Raw genomic sequence first — 20,196 nt, forward strand, 5'->3', positions numbered from 1 at the left:
CTTAGAGAGAATCGTGGGCTGTAGAAGGTCGACATGGACTACAATTTCGCCGGGGACACTGTAGGATAACGTGCGTAGAACATGATGGCTGCTCTTGTCGTATCAATACCAGGCGAGGCGCGTGTGCAGCAACTCACCCACCGTATGACCATAATGGCAATAGAAACCCAGTCTTATCAATGGACGGCGTGACACGATACTGCGAAGCCAGATCGACGCTGCGCGGACTACGGCTGTCGAAGGCGCCCTAAAAGAGCGCAACTAGTCGCGTGTCCGGTGCATCCCGTAGTTCGAGAGGCCGGGTGTGGAAATCACCAGCATAAATCACTCCAGCTCAAAAACATGTTGCTGCTATAACTAAAGTTTGAGAGAGATGGGATCCGAGAAAGCAGCGCCGCGTACAAAAGTCCAGCCGGGCGTATTGATGGCAAGCCGCGGATAACATTTGCTGTGGCCACAGCCAAAAAAAAAAAAAAAGCCAAGACAGGGGCCAAAAAATTGTTTATAGACGACCAGATAAGAGATGCGTGCAAGATTTGAACAGAGAAATTAAGACGTTAGCTAATAGGCGGGTTGTTCAATGCAAGTGCGATACGTCATGCAGATATCTTCTCCGTTCGTCATTATCTCGCGCGTTAATCTGCATTGTATCTGACTCAAATTGACGTTAAAGCGGCGGGTATCTCTGTTCTCTTATACATATCTCTTACCGAGATAGTACCACCGAGTCAGATGGTAAAGATACAGGTACTCCGTACTCCGTACGAATGTCACTAATCAGGGAAAAATTCACAATCGGCGATCCCGCTGCTTCCATTCTAGCTGGCATTGCAGCTGTCCTGCTTTAAAACTAATATCCGCATGTACTGCAACTTGCCATACTTCGTGTTCATGCAAATATTAAGCGGTAAAGGCTTTCCTATTAGGCGACCTCGGCTTTGATACTGCAAAAACAGTACATGCATCTAGCCTGTCAAAGTAAGTAGTCACTTCTCTGCTGCCGAATGGAATTTGCGTGATGTCCGACGCTGAAAACAGTACGACGAAAAACGTGCTGAATTAGCGGACCAAGAACTTGAAATCCCATTGGCACGTGTGATTACAACTACGTATCAAAGATGTACGGCGACTGACGAGCCTAGCTAGATCTAGCCAGCTGGCTTAATTAATACCAACCTATGCAGGAATGTAAATCACTGTACTGATTGCATAAACACTCGGCCTCATCGAAGTCGTTTCGCTCGAGTCAGACCGGATGGAGGTGCCCCGATGCACAGTTGTGTCGGCGGCGCTCTCTATTTTTAATATTTTTAATGATCAGCTAATAGCGTGATTACCGTATTAGTTGCATACGCGCATAAAATCGTTTATGTGAGCAGTACGGAGTACTCGTGTATGCAAGACGCTCATCTGATGCTAGGTTTTCGAAGATTTTGGAATGGAAAGGGAGCAAGAGCACTTAAAAATGAATAAAAACGGTGATCGGCTAATAAAGTCGTACGCTTAGCTATACAACCAAAACCCCTACGCACGTAGTATCGGCCTACTCCGTAAGTACGGAGTACTCAGTACTTACATCGTAACTTGGCAAACGCAACAAACTCTCAACAATTTCAAGTCACAGCGCGTTAATCATGACTACTTGCCAAGACAGCCATCGTAACGGCGCCTGCACAAACTTTGTTTGGAGCAATGGTAAGATGTTGTACGGCTAACTCATATTAGCGTGCCAGCAACCACTTATTTCGTCTTGACTACCGCTGACTCTTTTCCAGGCAGCAGCACCACTGGCTGTGCAAACATACAGCCTGCCGCCTCTACCATACGATTACAATGTACGAACTAACAAGCATCTGCGTAGTTTTTCTCTTACTTTCTCCTCAAGTTTTGGGCACGAACTAACGGCTAGCTGTACGCTCTGGAACCGCATATCTCGGCAGAGATCATGACCCTTCACCATGACAGACACCACCAGGCTTATATAACAAACCTCAATGCGGTCCTGGCCGACTACTACGTTGCTGCCTCTCAAGGCCACATTGCCGATCAAACTGCCCTACAAGCGTCTATCCACTTCAATGGGGGTGGTCACATAAATCACGCCCTTTTCTGGCCGACGCTTGCTCCTGCCAGCAGTGCTGATGCCTGTGAGCCCGAAGCGAAGGCCCCGAGACTCCTGGCTGCTCTCGGTGTCGAATATGGCAGCCTGGACAATTTCAGCACTACCTTCTCGTCGACTCTATTATCCGTCCAGGGATCCGGTTGGGGCTGGCTTGTGCGCTCTGGATGCGGTGTCGATGGACGCCTGCTCATCACTACAACTAAGGACCAGGATCCGGTTGTGAGTGATACGCCTATATTAGGCATCGACATGTGGGGAACATGCTTACTACCTTTAGGTAAGAAGTATTGCAATCGGTGGTCAGGCTTCACTACAGAACCCACAGACAAGGAAGGCCCTTTGTCCGTACTAATAGAATTACCAGTATAAAAATGGGAAGCAGTCCTACGTGGAAAATATCTGGAAAATCATTAATTGGACAACGGCCGAATCGCGATACACAGAGTCTTGGGACGAGATTTATAGATCTATCTAGGTCAACGTGTCAACCTGCGGGCATGTGCGGCAAGGGATCAGAAGGCAAATCTATGCGAGCTGCTTGTAACAAGACGCCGTAAGTAAAGAGAAAAAGGAAAACAAAATCTAAATCATACGATGGGAGACCCCCGACCCCCCTCGAAATGGCGACATAAAGGAAGCTAAGAATATACGACAGTGACAGTTCCCAATACTTATTGCACCACTATTGTGATGTGCCCTCGGTGCGTGCCACTTGATCGCGACCCCCGTACTTCGCATGTGCTCTATGGCCCCTGTAAAATAAGACTCGCCTAAGCAGCATGCCCTGATATGGCATCTTGTAGTTTATCATGGATGCGACGAGCCCTCATCACCACACGTCCTCAATTATGGATATTTAATCAACAACTGGACGATGCCAGCCGTCCGTCGTATGCCAAACTCCGTGCCTCTCCCCTTCCAGTGTATACTTTATCTGTAAGCTTCATCATCCGCCGTGGCTTCGGCCTGTCGCACCCACTCGTAGCAGTGTCATCGCTCGTTAATATTCGTATTTGGTCGCTGTAGAGACTGCTAACTTCAGCAGTGTACCTGACTATGTCTGCGAGGCCCCCGATGGACGCGCTCGTTTGCCAATAACTTCGCGGGCGTAAAATTCGACAAGCATCGTGGCGTACGCTTCAAGGTCCTCCAGCGGAATGGCAAGGCGGAAGTCATTGAGAATCAAAAACTGAAGCTCTAGATGGTTCAGCTCGGCAAGCGGAAGTCCTCCCACCTAGTCTTATGTCAGATGGCCCCCTGATAGCTAGAAAGTGACGGGCGGTTATTTAGGGTCTGCGGCGTACCTTTGCATATCGCGAATTCGTGTAAAAGACATCCGAAAAGAACTTGCTCGCACAAGTAACACCGGCAATTATGAGGCGGTGAATGTTGAAACTGTCGACTACAAAATAGGTCGCGGTCAAAGTCGTCGGATGTGGAACAGGGGCAGGCGGACTGTTACCACGTCCGTCATTGTGAGAAGTGCTGTTGCAGACAGCTTTGCCATCATCGCTGTCGGCAAGGCCCTCGTCAGTTTCGTCGCCTTGGCTCGACTCCTCGCCCTCGTCTCGCATCTGGACGTCTAGCTCTGAATGCGATTGGACCGTGTCGTGTTTCTTATCCAGCTGGTCTGGCTGTCCCTGCTGCTGCAGGCTAGCACTCTTCCTATGCTCTCTCTCATCCCTCATGACAAGATCGTTCACACGTTCTGTCATGCGATCGAAGTAGACAAGCAGACTCAAAAATACTTCATATGTGGTAGGGCAGTACTTGTGTATTCGAGTGAGATAGCTTAGAATCGTGATTGCAGGAACGTTCTTGCCATGGAAGGCGAGCACAGACGCTGAAAAGGGACTTCCGTGGGTGTCTGACCCGTCCCCGTGGACTTGGGCCTGCCGCTGTTGAGTTGCAATACGATTTAATGCATCATGCTGGTGGTCGTTTGTTGTGGTGATTTTGGTCAGAAGGGCGGCCACCATGCTGATTATGTCACCAATAGGCATGTCGCTGATCTCAAATTTCATATCCTGGAGTGGGGGATCGTTGAGAATGCCAGGCCCGTTACCAGTGGAAACATCAAGCTGTGCAAGATTTTCGATGTGACTAAGGCTGCGAATGCGTATTGTCCTCTGCGTGCGCTGGGCAGGCGGTGGTGAAGATGGTGATGTAGAGGATGTGGACACGGGATCAGGTCCTGATGGTGTCCATGGCGGGTAGTAGTAGGTGTCGCTAGCAGGCGAGGGGATGGCGTTCGTTGGGGGCGGAGGCCGAGCTGCACTTGGGGTGGGCACAGCTGTCTGGCAGGCTTGTGTGGATGAAGAAATGGCTCCCGCTTGGGCAGTGCTGGCGTCAGTGGATGCCATGTGCGCTAAGCTTCCATCCCTCGCCGGGGGGGTGCAGAATGAGGCGACTCTGACGCTGGTTGGCGAGGAGGAGTTAGGAGGAGAGGGATTCCGAAAATGTGCACTGATGATGCCGTCGGGTCGGTCAGCAGAGACAGCTGGGGCTAGCGTTGACGTCTCTTTCGGAACGCTGCCGGGAGGCGACGGGGGATGGGGGTCGGCAACGTTGCCGCCAGTGAAGTGCGGATTCGGCGGAGCCGAATGCTTCATGTAATTTGGATGTTGAAGGCAGGAGGTCGACGGACGTTGTGGTGATTGCTGCGGCTGAGGTGGCCGGAACGCTAGGGCCGGCAACAGCGACCTGTTTGAAGATGCAGAGTGATCGGTACGCGCAAAGCTGCCGATCAGAGCAGCCATGATATCATGGTATCGGTAGGCGTGGGGTTGATTTGTGATCAGACAATATGGGGACAATCTGGAGTCATGATTAGTTCAGTTGCAAGCCTTATCGTGCCCCGCGATAAAGGGCCGGAACGCAGGTCTATCATCGCACGGCCAGGTATAAGCATATCATATCTGCTGCGAAAGCGACAGCCGCATCTCATGACAAGTTTAGAGTGGAGGGAAATGTGATGCGAGGCCGACGAGTGACAACATGGACATACCAAATACAAAAGCTCGACGATATAACGTTGCACCAGTCTGATTGATAAGACGCGCAGCTAGACGTGACTGATTCCCGTGAAGACAATAGTGTGGTGAGGTAGTGTAGAAGTTGTAAGAACCGCTAATCTGGCATAGTCCGAATTAGAACGCCGTGGCTGTTAATGGGAAAGCTGTAAAACAGCTGTCGTTTGGGCAGTAGCCTACGTATGCAAATAGCTATTGGGATTACAGCCCTCACCGTAATGCCCGCGGAGAGAATGGGGAGACTCGACGAGAAAAAGGGAGGGGGTGGGAGGGGCCTCCACAGTCCGAGGACAGCTCCTGACCCCTCAATAGCAAGGGAAGGGCTGGGAGAGCGGAGGTACTGTTAGCAAGAGGAAGACAAAAGCAGCGGGGGCGAAGACGCAAGGGTGAAACGTGAGGTAGTATGGGATGTCGGAAGAGGGTGACGGAGATGAAGGAGATTGTGGTGGAAAGAAGGAAAGGAGATGTCGCGACAACAGGTCAGCGAGACGAGAATGGGAAGAAAAGGGTGACAAAAAGTGGGTGGCAGGCGCTCGCACAGCGCCCTAGCAGCAAGGCGGCGGTGAGGATGAGCTATATCTTTAGCGTCTGCAGCACCTTAACCCCTGCTTACAGCGCGGCTGCTGTAATGACGCTGATTGGTAGTGCTTTCTCGGCCGGTAAGAGTCCCTACAGCGCATTTAAGTTGCCGGAGTTGCTCCCAGCGCAAATCACAGAAACAAAACGCATGCATACATAGGTAATGCTGGCCATTCTTCGACCGAAACACTAACACGGGACCTCACTCAGATGGCCACCAATTACGCTCACTGCTTCTGCTGCACACTACGAAGTATTAACTTTGCGTATAATCTTGAGAAGGCGCAGCGATGGTCAATCAGAACTTCGACGCAAGTCGGAACCCCCAGTCGAGCTCGCAAAGCGCCGTAAACGATATACAGGGAAGACCAGGCACAGGGCTTTTAATAGAATCAAACCACGCCTTTCATCCTGCCATACACCATATTGGCTTTGCTTTATTGCTGGCGCACTGCGTACCCCGTGTCTGGCAAATACAGATGCCGATCCGCACCATCTCGTGTCAACACCACCATGCGTATCACGCCGCCCGAGCTTCCATCCCACCGAATGGCCTCTTTCAGAGCACCCTTAACAAAGTCAACTGCCTCATCCTTCTCCATTCCCTCCCGCCAGTTTGAGTCGCAGTAACCGTAGATATAGGTCGACCCAGAACCACCAATCGCATAGGCTTGCTTGTGAAGAGAACCGCCCAGGGGTATCGAATACACCTGGCCGCCATACCGCTCGTCCCACCCTGCGATAATGAGGCCGGCGCTGCAGCAAAGTCAGAATTGCGTCCAATTTACGATACCCTGATCGCTTCCCCCGGGCATGTTCACTAGACTAACCTTAACTGGTCTTTGTTGGAATAACATAATTCTTGAAATATTGCCGCAGCCGTTTGTGTCGTGGGAGGCTTGCCATTCAGCATAGCAAACAAACCAAGTTGATACTGCACAATGTCTGCAACAGCTTGCGTGTCCGCCGCCGAGCCGGAACGACAGCACCAAATCGTGTCATGAACCCGGGTTAATTTGTCTGTGACACGGTTGGCAATGTACGCGCCCGTTGTTGTTCGCGAATCGGCTCCTGCGCGAATGAGTCCCTAGTCAGCATGATCTGGCTTGTAAATTTTCCCAACGTGCTTAGGAAGTTCCGTACCAAGGATAACACCGTCTTTGAAAGTGACAGCCATGCTGGACATCGTGTTAGTCAGTTCAGATGCGGTCGGTGATGTTTTTGGAGACTTCGCCGAGGGTGGCTTCTCACATTGAGGTTCCGAGACTGCAAAGGGTGTTAGCAAAGCTTTGGCACGAAAGCGGGCACCGCCTTAATGCTTCGACCACCTACTTGACCTCGCCTTTCTTCAACCTATCCATATCGACGTGGATACCATCTGCAACGTTACTGATTAGAGAACGAACAACAAAATACAGACCCCCTGAAAACTGTGCCATTACGGCGCGGCAGAGAAGGGATAAGTGCATATATTCTCAGATAGCCCAAAAAGCTCACCTTCGCTAAGATGACCAGAGGTACCAAACTCCATCGTTTTGACAGAGATGTGAAGAACCGCGGAAGTTTTGTTGGCTGTATCGGGGTGTGTATGGCTGGAGTTTGCTTGGGCGTAAAGACTGCCTAGTCGTACTTTGCAGCGTCAGCATCAATGACTACGAAGGCTGATGCTTAACGGGAGCTCTAGGCAGCCTAGACTGCGTTAGCAGGTAGCTCACCGCTGGGCAGAATGCAAGTAAAGTGCACGTGATACGACACGTGCATGCTAACAGATTAACTACGAATTACTGAAGGGGTTGCAGCAATTGGCAAAAGTAAAGAAAACACGAAGTAGGATGGCATCCTATACTTCGCAGTCGAGGGAGAACCTCGAATATTTTATGCCACACAAATATAAGGACGATCGTGGAGAAAACACGCAGACACTGGACAAGAAGCGAAAATGGAACTGGATAGTGTACAGAGTACAGAACGGTATCCCAAAACAAGCGCCGAACCAGTCCAGACCTGGAAGCTGACCGGCAAGAGAAAACTACACCCTTCTCTGACGATTAATACTGGCCTTATCGGTGCGGCTTGCCTTTGTTGTCGACCGCACTACCTATTTTTCCCGACGCGCCGTGAACACCACCTTTGTCGTCGCCGCAACCGCAGTCGTAAAAGTCGCCTATCGTGGCACAGTCAAATATATTTTTTCTAAGGCGCTTGTTCACCTCGTTGTGCACGAAGCAGGCCCAGCCGGCAGCGGCTGTTCGGCTGGATGTTTGTGGAGGGTACTTCTGCAACAGGGTCTGGAAGTGCGCAGCGCAGTCGCCGCAAGGGTACAGCCGAGCAAACAACTGCACATACGTCTTTAAGGCTAAGCTTTCGTCAAAAGTCGGCTCTTCGGGAAATCGCGCCATCATTGTGTGCATCAGGCGCCAGGATGCGCGGCCGAGCTCTTGCCTAGACATGACAAACACCAGTCAGTTCCTGTACAAGCTACACACGAGCAAGGCCAGACTCACTTGATTGTTGCGTTCTCTAGCTTTGGCGCGATAGCAGCCCCATCAAGTACACTGGCCGGCAACGCGAACTGGACAGGCCCATCGGTTCGATCGGAGACCGGTGATGCAGGAGCTTTGGCTTGGCCAGGAACACTTGGATCTGCAAGATCCTTAAGGCTAGCGCCAGAGCTGCCGCTGACTGAGAGATAGAAAGTCGTGATTAGGATGAAAATGATAGCCGCCAACGCACCGGCGCGAAAACGTCGCGCCATCGTGATCGGGTGGTTCTGTGAGAACTGGGTTTTGTCAGTGACGCTCGCCGGTGCTCAGTGAGTAAGTAGTCCAGTTCGCGCAGGTGTACAGAGTACTCCGTATTTTACGTTGTATTATGGAGTACGAAGTTCGAAGAAAAACGAACAGCCGGTTTACAGAAGGACTAAGCCAATAACAGTGGGCTACAAGCTAATAGCGGGGCGTAACGAATGACACTGGCCCAAATGGCACATAAGATAGCTTCAGATGAGCTGTTCTTACGGGCTGAAATGTGGCGAAACGTGGTCAAGGAGACTACGGATCCTTCCTGAAGCAGCAGAGGAAAACAATGTGTTATACACACGGAGACAATGGGAGTGTCAAGTCAACGGCAATAACATGCGTACATAATTATATCTTATCGACTGTAAGAACAGATACATGTGCAGGCTTAGAGCTTACGTGCAGGGTTCATGAAGGTGATATACACTGTGAGGAGCAGGAGGCTGAATTGAGTGTGGTGAGAGCAGGTGTGTGTTGTGTACGGAGTACTCCGTACTAAGGAAGAAATAGGACCCTTCTAGGGGTCCGTATTAATACTAGTGGTATGTCCCGCTTTTGCGCCTTCTGGCCAATCACAGACCAATAATCCAAGTGGGGCGGAAGGTCTACAGTGTGGCGGATTCCCATGCTTAACAATACACCGTATACGGAGTAATATGCGGTTACGTGAAAGGCGGGTCTAGCTGAAGTACGGAGTAATACTCCATACAAAGTAAAGCAAACTTAAGTACGTTTTAATCAATACTCTTTTAGAAGAATCCTATTTTTGATGCTGACATGTCCACAGAGGTTTGGTGTCGGCATGGCAATCGCGAGTTTCTTTGATCTACTGTTGTTTTCTCAGTACATATTCATGTCGCACACCTAAGCTATCAAAAAGCCAAGTAACAATTTGTCTGCACTTGCCTCTTATCACACTGCCAGTCTGCTAACGATACCAGGCCGTTCACTTTCGAGAACCAATGGACCGCCGCCAGGACCGCTAGCGTCCAAACTCAGCGTCACGCGCTTGCGATCGGCTACAATGTGAACAGTCTCACCCAGGTTGCGATAGTCAGTCTCACAGTGATGTCGATTCTGAAGAGGATCGTGAGACGCCTCGGATGGTCCGCGCTGGCCCGTACCCGTATAGACGCCAGAGGCATCACTGCTGTGAACCTCACGAATTTCCACGCTTGGGTAAGGCAACCATCCTTCTCGAAGCGGTATCAGTGTCAGCGGAATGGCTGCTTCAGACTCCGGAGTAGACGTCAATCCGATGCCTCTTGTGTGATTTGAAGCTGGTATAATGAAATGACCTTTTCGCCGGCCGCCAATAAGCCACGTATCCGTTGGCGCTGTCACTTCGAAACTGAACTCCAGGTCCTCGGAAGCCTGAGATTCTGTTTTCCCTGATGGCTGTGCCCCGATGTCAGCGGTATCCCACGACCGCGTCCACTTAAGATGAAGCGTGGCGGGCAGAAGTTGATTGACGCAAAACATTGGCGTTGCTAGTCTGGATAAAGAGGCAACAATTTCACTATTGTGCCGAGTTACCAACGATGAGGCAAGGGGTTGCTTTAGTCGAATGTCTGCAGTGTGGACAATGGTCACACTAGGTATGTCGACAGGGATAAGAATGGTACGTGCTTTTCTCAGAGCCGACTTCTGCGAGAGGAAAATGACCGGAGTCATCGCTTGCCATCCTCGAATTGTCGAAGAAAGCTGCTCTTTCAAATCTACTCCAGCACTGTCACTTCCTAGACCCGGGAATTTAAGGTCCCAATCCACGCCGCCAATGAATGAGGTGGAAAGCTCGCCCAGAAGAACGATTCTTTCCAAATCAGATGGCGAGAGAAAGGAATGCATATGCTGTAGGACACACGAAACGGCTACCCTGGAGAACTCGTAAATGGATGCATCTGTGCCCCGGAAAGCTTCAGTGAGCGAATATTCGAGCTGCTCATCAATCTCGTCTTGAATAATGCTGTAATGGAGCTTGATTTGCATGCTCTTTTTCAAGTTCTTGCTTGCCGCGGAAGATACTTTGCGGGTTATCCTGTAGAGTAAACTGGCTGGCTGCTTGGGAAACACTATCGGTGGCACTTCCGGGGAGGTTCCAAACTCAGACGAGAAAAGGTCGGAATCGAGCAATTCGCTTCGAAGTAGTCGTAGAGGGCTAGCTGTGGCCGTGGAGACGGTAAAGCGAGAGAACAAAAAGTTGTGCTTAAAGACATCCTGTACATTGACGCCGAGAGCAAGAGCCGTGGTGACAGACGGGCATTTTGACAGTTTGAACACGCCGTGCTCCGTGGTGTAGCTGACATCGATTTTTACGCACAGGTCGAGAACGTCTTGCTCAATAGAGAAGGGAAACGTGATTTTGGCACTTGTTCCCGCACCAATCGAGCCGAAAGTGACAACACCACCTTTCGCCGGGCTGAAAAAGGAATGCTGCGAACCGACAACTTGGGACTCAGATGTGATGAGGCGCAGACCACCTGTAGCTGCGCGTATGTGGAGTTCGCATTGCGTAATCTCATTCCATCCTGCGAGGAGCTCAACCTCCAAGTGGTTGTTTCTGTCTAGCTGAAGGGCCTTTGACGTGTTCAGTTGGACATCAAATGCGCTTGTCCTTTGATATACAATGACATGAGGCTCTTTGAAAATACTGGCATCGGCATTCGCCGGTTGGCGTTCATGTGCGATGACAACATTGCTGCTTGCTAGGCGCACTTGATCAATGACATACATGCCAGGAGTAACAGTCTGATACAATCGTCAGTGCTCAAGGCAGTAGTAACTAGAATCGAGAGCTGTCTTACATTGCTGTAGATGCGAAATGTTCCATTTCCAGGTTGGAGGCGCAGTGGTTCTTTGGTCTCCAGCCAAATGTCACGAGGCTGCCCACTACTCGACGCACATAGCATGCGGACTCGAACATGGTCAACTGGTAGAGCATCTGGCAGCAAGCTGTGGTATTGTAAAACAAGCGCGAAGTTGTCCTGCTTTTCAGTGTAGGCAGGTGCTCCCACGACCTCGAAGATGTTGAAAAAATTGGTTAAAGGGACACGCATCTCCTTCTTGAGCTCGCAAGAAGCGCTAAGCAGCTCAGGGAGATAGCCCTGTAGCAAGGCTATATCAATAAACTTACTTCCTTGTATACCCCCAGGGCTGATTGAAGCCTGCTGAGCGATCCTGTCCCTTTCTGCCTCTGCAGCTTTTGAAAGGAGTTTCAGCAGCCGCCACGCGTATTCGTCCTTTCGTCCCATTTCTTTCAAACAGCATGAATACATGACAAGCATGGACAGCTCAAGAAGATTCCAGCTACTTCCACCGAAAAACGGCGTAGTTTCGTAAAAGTAGGACGCGGCAGACGGGAAGTCCCCTAAGTGATACTTCAAGACCGCCAAATCGGCGAGATTTGCATGAACCGAGTGGGCGTTTCCAGCGACGGTGTAGTGCCGAAGTGCCTTGTCGGTGAGTGTCTCATACAATCTGTAAAAGGAATCTTGACTGTTGAGCGCAGTGCGCAAAAGAGCGTTGACGATGCCAGCAAGCGCAGTTGGTTTAGATGAAGACTCATCCCTTGCAACTTGCAACTCGACACAAGCAGCATCGCCATCACCACTTGCATCGTTTCCTCTGGTGTCGTGAAGATCGATATCCTCCAAAACTCCAACGCTAGTTTCACCGATAGCTGGTGCTGATACCCATCCATCGGCCCAGCCCACCTTTTTCCCTCTCTCTTCCAAAATTCCGCGAGAAAGCATAAACAGATCCGCACGACGTGCTGCCAATTCTTCTAGTCCAATCTTGAGAAAGTGCGGACCTTCGTCGGGGTTTGGGTCTTTCGGTAATCCAGGTCCAGGAAATACACCAGGGCTGGGTGGGCCTCGGGTTATTCCATAACTGTTGGTGTGCAGAGAAGATAACCTCACTGGGTGCACATCTCTTTGGGCTTCCGGGTTTGTGGCAACTGCCTCGTCGTTAGATGTGCCCAACGTGGAAGGAGGAGTGGGTAACGATTTCGATGCCGTCTGCGCTAAAATTTGCTGCGCAATGGAAAACGCGTATGATGCCACCATGTTATCCACCACCTCAATCGAGAGTGTTTGAAGCGCTGTTGTAGCGTCCGGCACAGAGCCAGCCGAGCTCGCTCCAGTGGTAGTTGGAGAAATAGCGTACAAAAGGTCCTCTCGCATCACTTGAGACAGGGCAGGTATAAACTCCAACGCCCTTCTACAAATTTCTGCGAGCATGGCCAGGTTCTCTGATTCGTCGGGCGACTTTGACCTAGCTGTATGGGGCGTTGCTGTAGGAAGAACAGAGTCCTGTTGACTTCTCAATCTCATAAGAAGCTCTTCGCGTGTTGACCAAGCATTTCCTAATCGTAGAAGGAGGGATATCTGTCGAGAAAATATGTAGCAACGGAAGTCGAAAACAGATACGTTGTTGGCAAGAATGAGTTCGCGGTAAGCCTTTTTCGTTGAGCTAATCGGAATGTCGTCAACTTGGTCAGCCTCATTGTCACTGAGAATACCATCATCATTTGACTGCAGATCGACAGGTTCTTCGTCAACAGATTCGGAACCTCTTCTAACAGTGGTAGCTGACGCTTGCCCCTGGGCAAGTTTTAACAAGTCTTCGGTATACTTCAGCAGAGAACCGCCGTGAACGTCCGCGGTACGGACGTTGGTCTCCTGCTCCTTGATGACAGCGTCCAAACCAACGCTGAGCTCGTCATAGCCAACGAGCGCATCTTCAACCAAGCCGACACTTTCGAATCCGCGGGCAAGGCCCTCCTTGAGTATGAAAAACGTGCAGAAGTTCCATCCCGGGAGCATTCGCTGCAAGTCTTTTTCTCGAATGTCTTCTTCGTACTGAGAGACCCGAGCGTCGAAACTTGACAGAATTAGAGCTTTGAACTTGTCGATTAAGTCCAACCACGCGTTCTGTGACTCCTTCTCCGTCTCTGCGTGACCACCGGGGACGGCCGATACGACGAGTGGCAATAGCTCGAAAGGAAAGTCGTTGACCCCGATACGAATCTGTGCAACCCGGTCCATTATCTTACTCCCACTACTGCTGTTGAAATCTGACCGAAGCTTTTCTAGAATTGTGGTAGAGCTTTTGCCCCATCGGGACGAAGATTTGGTTGTGAGATCTGTTGCCGAGCCGTCGGACTGCTTGCTTGTCCGGGGCTGCGTGTACGCTGCAGAATTTGGGATAACCACATGGACAATCATCCATTCAAAAGCGTCATGGTTCTCAGCTACACTCGACTTCTTTCCGGCTTGTGCTGTATGTTGCTTGATCCATTCGCGAATTTCGGATCGTGTCTGAGATTTGTAGCTATCATTGCTGTCGCATCTCATAAGCAGAACTTTCAAGTAGGGCGTTTGGCGTAGACCAGGAATCTGGTGTCGCCGCTCTTTTGCCGTCGGTGCTTGGGATGTGACGGCGGCGGCGGCAACATCGTCCTCAACAGAGACGCCTCGTCCGCCAAAGGTGGCGGTTTGAAACCCATCATCCACAGCAGTGGATTTGGATGCTAGGTTACTCGTATGTTTTCCAGTTTTGTCTTGCGTTGAGGATTGGGGTCGTAAAGGCGAGCCAGCAGCTACCAGCTCGACATGGAGGGTGTCGATGGATCGGAGAGGGCCCGAATGAGACTGCCAATGGAGGTGGCGCAAGGGCAACCGCGAAACTAGCCCTGGGGCGATAAGCTTGTAGAGCCCGTAAGGATCGAAATACTCAACTGAATTTATACTAATCGTCAGTAAGGCTGCGGTCAGATAGAAGACGGCTTCAAGTGAGGCGAAACAATTTGCCGTAAACACCAGAGATAAGAGGCTGAACACGCGTACCGGTTACTTTGGATGTCGAACACGGTTGTTCCATTTCGAACAGGAAGCAGAAAGGCCTAGAGGATGTGCTACTAGTATGGAGACAGTATTTTGAAAATTCGCTGGAAGGATGCGAACACATTCGTAGTTTAGACAAGCTGTCGGTGAAGATCAGTGTTCCATATCCGGAAGGCGGTGTGATCCTACATGTGGTTTGCTGATCGGGCACTTGGTTGTTAAAATTGTAGCTATGGCGGGGTCTCCGGCAGAATTTTATGCACCTTCAACGACGACTTTTCCAAGGTTGTCACAACGTCCTTCTTATTTCAGCTTTGCGGCACTATGACAGCAAGCCTTGAGGCAATTCGGTATACCAGGGGGAGCCTAGAGGTGTTGGATCAATTGAGGCTTCCCCATGAACATCATTATGACACAATCTCTACGAGCGAGGCAGCCTTCGACTGTATCAGATCGATGCGAGTTCGTGGAGCACCAGCCATTGCAATTGTTGCAAGCTTGTCTCTCGCCGTAGAGCTGCAAAATAATTACTGCAGTGAGTAAAGCGATACTCACTACAAAACGAAGATATCTCGCTACTGTGGCAGGAGAGTCGTGTGCTGACCATGCGTTGCAGTCGCCTCTACGCCACAGGACACAATTGCACACATTGATTCTCGTCTTGACTATTTAAAAAAGAGCCGTCCAACCGCGGTGGATCTCTTTAATGCTATCGCCAATTTGAAGACAGCCGTACGCGAAGTGCCGGTGTCGGCCCTTGAAGACTCTGCGGCCAAGGCACTCATCATTGAGACGTACATCAGGACTGCCGAGCACATTCTCGAAAAGGACCTCAAGACAAACCTGGCCATCGGAAATTTCGGTGCTGACTGGCTGCAGCAGCAGTCAGGGGCTTCGGATGACCGGCAGATATCTGTGCTGACACACTGTAACACGGGATCGCTAGCCACCTCCGGCCACGGTACGGCACTCGGAATCATCCGCTCGTTGCATGAACGAGGGCTGTTGCAACATGCGTATTGCACAGAAACACGACCGTACAACCAAGGCAGTCGTTTGACAGCTTTCGAGCTTGTTTTTGAACACATACCGAGTACTCTTCTGACCGACTCGATGGCTGGTGCCCTCTTTGCTCTTGAAAAGGAACACATGAACATCAGCGCTGTGATCGTCGGTGCTGATCGAGTTGTGCGTAATGGCGACACGGCAAACAAAATAGGCACCTACTCGCTTGCTGTTTTGGCGCGCTTTCATGGCATAAAATTCATTGTCGCGGCGCCGACAACTAGCATCGACCTTAAGACAGAAACCGGAAAGTTTATCAAGATTGAGCAGCGAAAGAAAGAAGAACTCTCACAAATATCCGGTCCAGTAGTACTCCCTGATGGATCAGTTGATGTGAACCAGAACGCCAGGGTGGCTATTGCTGACCAGCATATCAATGCGTGGAATCCGGCGTTCGACGTCACCCCGTTCGCACTTATTGACGTTATTGTTACCGAAAAGGGCTCGATAACGAAGAATTCTGATGGCAATTTTGATTTGACCCGTATATAGATCAACTCCTTTGTGTTTTATAGGCAAGGGCCAAACTATCTCTGATTTTGGCTGAGATCATGGATGCGCCTGGACCGACGGCATAAGTAGCAAACACAATTGTTTTGCTATTAGAAACGAACCCCAATCTCCGTAGAGAACGACCAACTGAACGGGGTTTTCCATATTATCAAATTGTTTTGTTGGCGATCTGGAACGATTGAAGTGCTTGGTTACTAACAGCGTTAGCACAGAGCAGCGATAGTTCTCACATACTAATCAATTTAATTATATCAACATATGCGCTAGCAAGGTCATGTTGCTGCGGAGATGGCGATGACTGGTAGCACGTCCATTCCACGTGGCATGATTTAGAAACTACGGAGCACCAGACTAACAAATAGCTTTAATTGCGTACTTGTGCTTCAATCTGATATGATGCCAATTTTTAGCACAGCAGCGCCCAAAGAAGGGATAATAGTATTCAGGCAATGCTTCGACACCACTGGTTTGATAATTCCGCTTTAATGTTCCTTCAAATCGGCGCATAGAAGCAGAGCAACCATGACTGCGTACAAGTGGACGTTTTGATGTTGTACCTATTATACACAAGAGCTGCAGTAAATCTGCTGCTTGGCTTTCGGACAGCTCCGGAACTATATTTTAGCTCTCTCGGCGGAGCATTCCGCTATCAATGGCTTACTCCTAGGAAATCACCGAGCCCCCCCGCCTTCTGTGATTGCTGACTCGATGTTTTAGCTTCTTCCTGATTTGCAGAACTGTTTGTCCTCCTGACAATGCTAATTCATTCCTAACCTTCGTCTGTATATCTTTTGATTTATTGCTCCTAAGATCTCGACAATATGGCTGCGACTATTGACTTTGAGCCAAAATTTATCACCTTTGATTGTTATGGCACATTGACTAACTTCAGCGAGATGGGCGGGCTCGCTCGCCAGATATTTTCTAACCGCATTAAAGGTGACGAGATGGACCAATTTGTTCATCTCTTCAGCGGATACAGATTCGATGAGGTTTTGGGGCCCTACAAGTCATACGACAAAGTTCTGTACAACGCCATCAAGCGCACTTGCGAAAGGACTGGCATCAGTTTTTCGAAGGAAGAAGCAGAAAGCTTCTATAAGGCCGTCCCAACCTGGGGACCATGGCCCGATGTACCGGAGGGCCTCCGGCGACTAGCTACAAAATACAAACTTGCTATCCTGTCAAACACAACCAATGAAATAATCATGTCCAATGTCGACAAGCTTGGCGCTCCCTTTCAAGCAGTCTTCACCGCACAGCAAGCCCAGAGCTACAAGCCGAGAATGGCAGGATTCGAATATATGCTCGATAAACTAGGTTGCAGGCCGGAGGATGTTCTTCATGTTTCAGCGAGTATGGAATACGATATTCAGACCGCGGACGCTATGGGAATCAAGCACAAAGTTTTTGTGAACCGGGGAAAGGCTGCTACAAAGGCTGATTTTCACTACTACGAAGTTGATGGGATTGACACGCTAGCAACCGCACTGGGCCTGTAATATAAAACCGCAACTTTTCGGCGAATGGTTGATAGAGAAAGCTGGTGCGCAGTACTGATGTAAAGTGTGAAAGCAAAAGTAAGCGGATTGGAATCAACACCCGATATGAATTTATCCTTTCTGATTCTTCGAACAGGCCATAGTACGAATTACAGCATGGCAGAACCATTCTTGACTTGACCGTGCTACATGCTGTATCTAAAGTGAGGGTTTTCCCAATCGGTCATGTCTTGCTCACCCATCTCACGGCCTAAGCGTTCTTGTTCCTCTTTCGAAATGCCACTTTCTGCGGCAGCAATGTCACGCCGCCGGTTCTCGTACATATACCATAACCTCCATAGTAGGAGAACAATAGCTTCGAGCCCAAGGGCAACACAACAAGCCACAGTTCCCTTGACGTATCGCGGCGCATCGTTGGTCTTGAAAACCTGAGAGCCTACCATGTTTCCAGCACAGTAGCCAATGAAGGTCATCGACGAGACCACTGTCTTTTTAGTTCCACCTGCAACATTCGATGGAACTATGATCTTGTCAGAATGTGTGGTTATGCAGGGGGTGTGGGGGGGAAAGCATGGAGTAGGGAGTACATACTTAGGGTCCATGCAACGAAGATAGCAAAGGCGAAAACCACCGTCATCAAGTATAGACCCCACTTCGTCCACTCATGTGCTTTGTCGTTCGGAAGGAGTGATAAAGCCAAAAGGCCAATAAAGGATATGATGCAAGCCATTATCATTAGTAGCAACCGCTGGTTTTGGATGTACCGTAGATAGAGAGCAACTCCGATGAAGCATACGAAACCGACGGCTGAATTATTCAGTTCTGAACAAGATTTATCGTGTCAGGGCATGGAGCACGTACCGTTCCGAGGCAGACCATAAAGGATCGTTTCCCAGGTATTGAAGCCGAAGGATTCGTAAATCAATGTGCTGAAGGTAGTGAAGCCGCTGTGGTCTGCATTAGGATGGGCCCCCAGTAAGCGTGCGACCAATCGTACGTACCCGTTCGGAACATTGTTCAAAAATGCGTTGAGAAACGAGAACCACATCTGGGGGTCTTTAAAGGCTTCGGCAACTTGTGGCCAGGACCATTTCACGCCCGTGGTATCATGACCAGACTTGTTTTCTGCAACTCGAGCCAACCTGAAAGGTGTCAAAATCGCACCCCCCAAAAATGCAACGCTCCAGAAAGATATCTTACGCCATGCGCTTTTCTTCTTTGCTGAGCCATCGGACTTCTCCCGGCGTGCCTAGAACAAAGAAGCAGGCCACGGCGCCAACCATAGTCGCTGCGCCAAGGAACAATGATATAGCGCGCCAAGCTGCCAAGCCATTGTGGTATTCAGCATGTTTGGCGATGGTGTACATCATCAGCTGGGTGCAGATGGTCAAAATATATTCCGACGCCTGCCAGATAAGAGCACGGCTGGCGTGCTCCTCTGTGCGGTACCACATCCCAGTAAGATACAAAAACCCGGGAGAGATTGTGCATTCGAAGAAACCCTGTAAGGCTCGCAATGCCATCAGCTGGGGCCACGTTTGTGCCGCAGCTACGCAGATGACACAAATTGCTTTATCGCGTTAGTGACATTTTTGAAATAGGCCTATTCACGGGAAGACGTACACCAGCATAACATGTAGATGGACAGCCAACGTCCCATCTTATATCTCTGGAGGATATAGTTTGACGGAAATTCTCCCACGAGGTATGTGAGATAGAAACTTGTAGGGAAGTCAGTCATATACGTGTGGCGTAAGGCCAACGAATGTTCATGCATACATGGTTGTCAACCACTGGTAGTCTTGACCGACCATTCTCGTATCTTTTCTGATGCCGAAAATCTTCAATGCGATTAGCCAAGGCCTGAAAGACACAAAGATCACGAATATCCTTTCTTACTGCCTGTGTGCTGATGGACGTCTTGTCGGATTGTTGGATTGAATAGCAGTAGAACCTTTAAAATCAGCATTTGAAATTGGGTGTGGCTTCGGGAAAACCGCTCACATCAGAGGGATCAAATAAAGGTCGATTTTTCTTCTGAGCTTATTGTACTGCGCCTCGGTGTACTCTGAAGATCCTGGTCAGCCGTATTTGTAACAGAATATAGAGGGGAATCATAGTACCTGGCTCGTCAACAAACCCGCCCTCGGAGATATCTTTGATGGCCTCCATATCTGTCACAATCAAAGTTTGTTTTTTGTCGACCTTTTCATCCAGTTGCTCGCCAGAAGTTCGAAGATTAGCCGCCTGGGCTGCAGGCATGGACCTAGTCGTGGATGCCATGTTGTCGGTGTTGGCCCAATTGCACGAAATGTGCTCTCAGCTGTTGAACGGAGGGTCCTGAAGGAACACAATTGCAGCGTAAGAGTGCGATCATTGTCGTTGATGCGAGCGTGGGCCCTTTTGTGTCGTTTGCCGTGCTGTCTGCTACAACGTCGCCGATCGGAAATGACCCTGACTACATAACCACCAAGCGGCATACTGCGGACCCTTCAAGGGCAAAATTGCTTTCCAGGCGATAGCACAGATAAGGACCATTATGGATTTGTTTAGCAAACATAGCTAAAATGACGGCCTTATCAGCAACAGTCCACAACGCAGGGCGACCTCCGTTTTGCATTGTTCTCATAGTCGTGGGGTGCCGCAAAGTAGCCACAATAATGTAGCATTTCTCTATTTGTTTTTGCGTCAGCTATTCCGTACAGGAGGACTCCCGTTTTTTGCCCAACTGTATACGTA

The 20,196-nt window shown here is 49.8% G+C and overlaps 8 protein-coding genes across 8 annotated transcripts; 3 read left to right on the forward strand and 5 right to left on the reverse strand.

Moving 5' to 3' along the window:
- Positions 1-1,945: 1,945 nt before the first annotated feature.
- On the forward strand, positions 1,946-2,474 carry CMQ_111 (superoxide mitochondrial precursor; the record flags this gene model as incomplete). The annotated part of the gene is made up of 2 exons (XM_014313733.1): positions 1,946-2,341; positions 2,400-2,474. The coding sequence occupies 2 exons, from the start codon at positions 1,946-1,948 to the stop codon at positions 2,472-2,474; spliced, it is 471 nt and encodes a 156-aa protein (XP_014169208.1).
- A 702-nt stretch (positions 2,475-3,176) lies between these two features.
- On the reverse strand, positions 3,177-4,881 carry CMQ_333 (cyclin-dependent protein kinase complex component; the record flags this gene model as incomplete). The annotated part of the gene is made up of 2 exons (XM_014313706.1): positions 3,177-3,356; positions 3,427-4,881. The coding sequence occupies 2 exons, from the start codon at positions 4,879-4,881 to the stop codon at positions 3,177-3,179; spliced, it is 1,635 nt and encodes a 544-aa protein (XP_014169181.1).
- Positions 4,882-6,170: 1,289 nt separating this feature from the next.
- Positions 6,171-7,264, reverse strand: CMQ_170 (proteasome component; the record flags this gene model as incomplete). Its single annotated transcript, XM_014313792.1, has 6 exons — positions 6,171-6,489; positions 6,564-6,804; positions 6,877-6,911; positions 6,985-6,999; positions 7,066-7,111; positions 7,231-7,264. 6 exons carry the CDS (start codon positions 7,262-7,264, stop codon positions 6,171-6,173), a joined length of 690 nt encoding a protein of 229 aa, XP_014169267.1.
- A 529-nt stretch (positions 7,265-7,793) lies between these two features.
- On the reverse strand, positions 7,794-8,488 carry CMQ_99 (FAD dependent sulfhydryl oxidase; the record flags this gene model as incomplete). The annotated part of the gene is made up of 2 exons (XM_014314038.1): positions 7,794-8,175; positions 8,238-8,488. 2 exons carry the CDS (start codon positions 8,486-8,488, stop codon positions 7,794-7,796), a joined length of 633 nt encoding a protein of 210 aa, XP_014169513.1.
- A 955-nt stretch (positions 8,489-9,443) lies between these two features.
- CMQ_4 (tmem1 family) lies at positions 9,444-14,414 on the reverse strand (the record flags this gene model as incomplete). Its single annotated transcript, XM_014313943.1, has 3 exons — positions 9,444-11,279; positions 11,336-14,271; positions 14,381-14,414. The coding sequence occupies 3 exons, from the start codon at positions 14,412-14,414 to the stop codon at positions 9,444-9,446; spliced, it is 4,806 nt and encodes a 1,601-aa protein (XP_014169418.1).
- A 419-nt stretch (positions 14,415-14,833) lies between these two features.
- On the forward strand, positions 14,834-15,934 carry CMQ_276 (translation initiation factor; the record flags this gene model as incomplete). The annotated part of the gene is made up of 2 exons (XM_014313898.1): positions 14,834-14,912; positions 14,994-15,934. The coding sequence occupies 2 exons, from the start codon at positions 14,834-14,836 to the stop codon at positions 15,932-15,934; spliced, it is 1,020 nt and encodes a 339-aa protein (XP_014169373.1).
- An 842-nt stretch (positions 15,935-16,776) lies between these two features.
- Positions 16,777-17,457, forward strand: CMQ_197 (haloacid dehalogenase type 2; the record flags this gene model as incomplete). Its single annotated transcript, XM_014313819.1, has 1 exon — positions 16,777-17,457. One exon carries the CDS (start codon positions 16,777-16,779, stop codon positions 17,455-17,457), a length of 681 nt encoding a protein of 226 aa, XP_014169294.1.
- A 185-nt stretch (positions 17,458-17,642) lies between these two features.
- Positions 17,643-18,911, reverse strand: CMQ_297 (allantoate permease; the record flags this gene model as incomplete). Its single annotated transcript, XM_014313919.1, has 4 exons — positions 17,643-17,977; positions 18,319-18,386; positions 18,459-18,599; positions 18,658-18,911. 4 exons carry the CDS (start codon positions 18,909-18,911, stop codon positions 17,643-17,645), a joined length of 798 nt encoding a protein of 265 aa, XP_014169394.1.
- Between the last annotated feature and the right edge of the window lie 1,285 nt (positions 18,912-20,196).

The sequence above is a fragment of the Grosmannia clavigera genome (genome assembly GCF_000143105.1).
Source record: "Grosmannia clavigera kw1407 unplaced genomic scaffold GCSC_179, whole genome shotgun sequence".
Taxonomy (NCBI): Eukaryota; Fungi; Ascomycota; class Sordariomycetes; order Ophiostomatales; family Ophiostomataceae; genus Leptographium; species Leptographium clavigerum.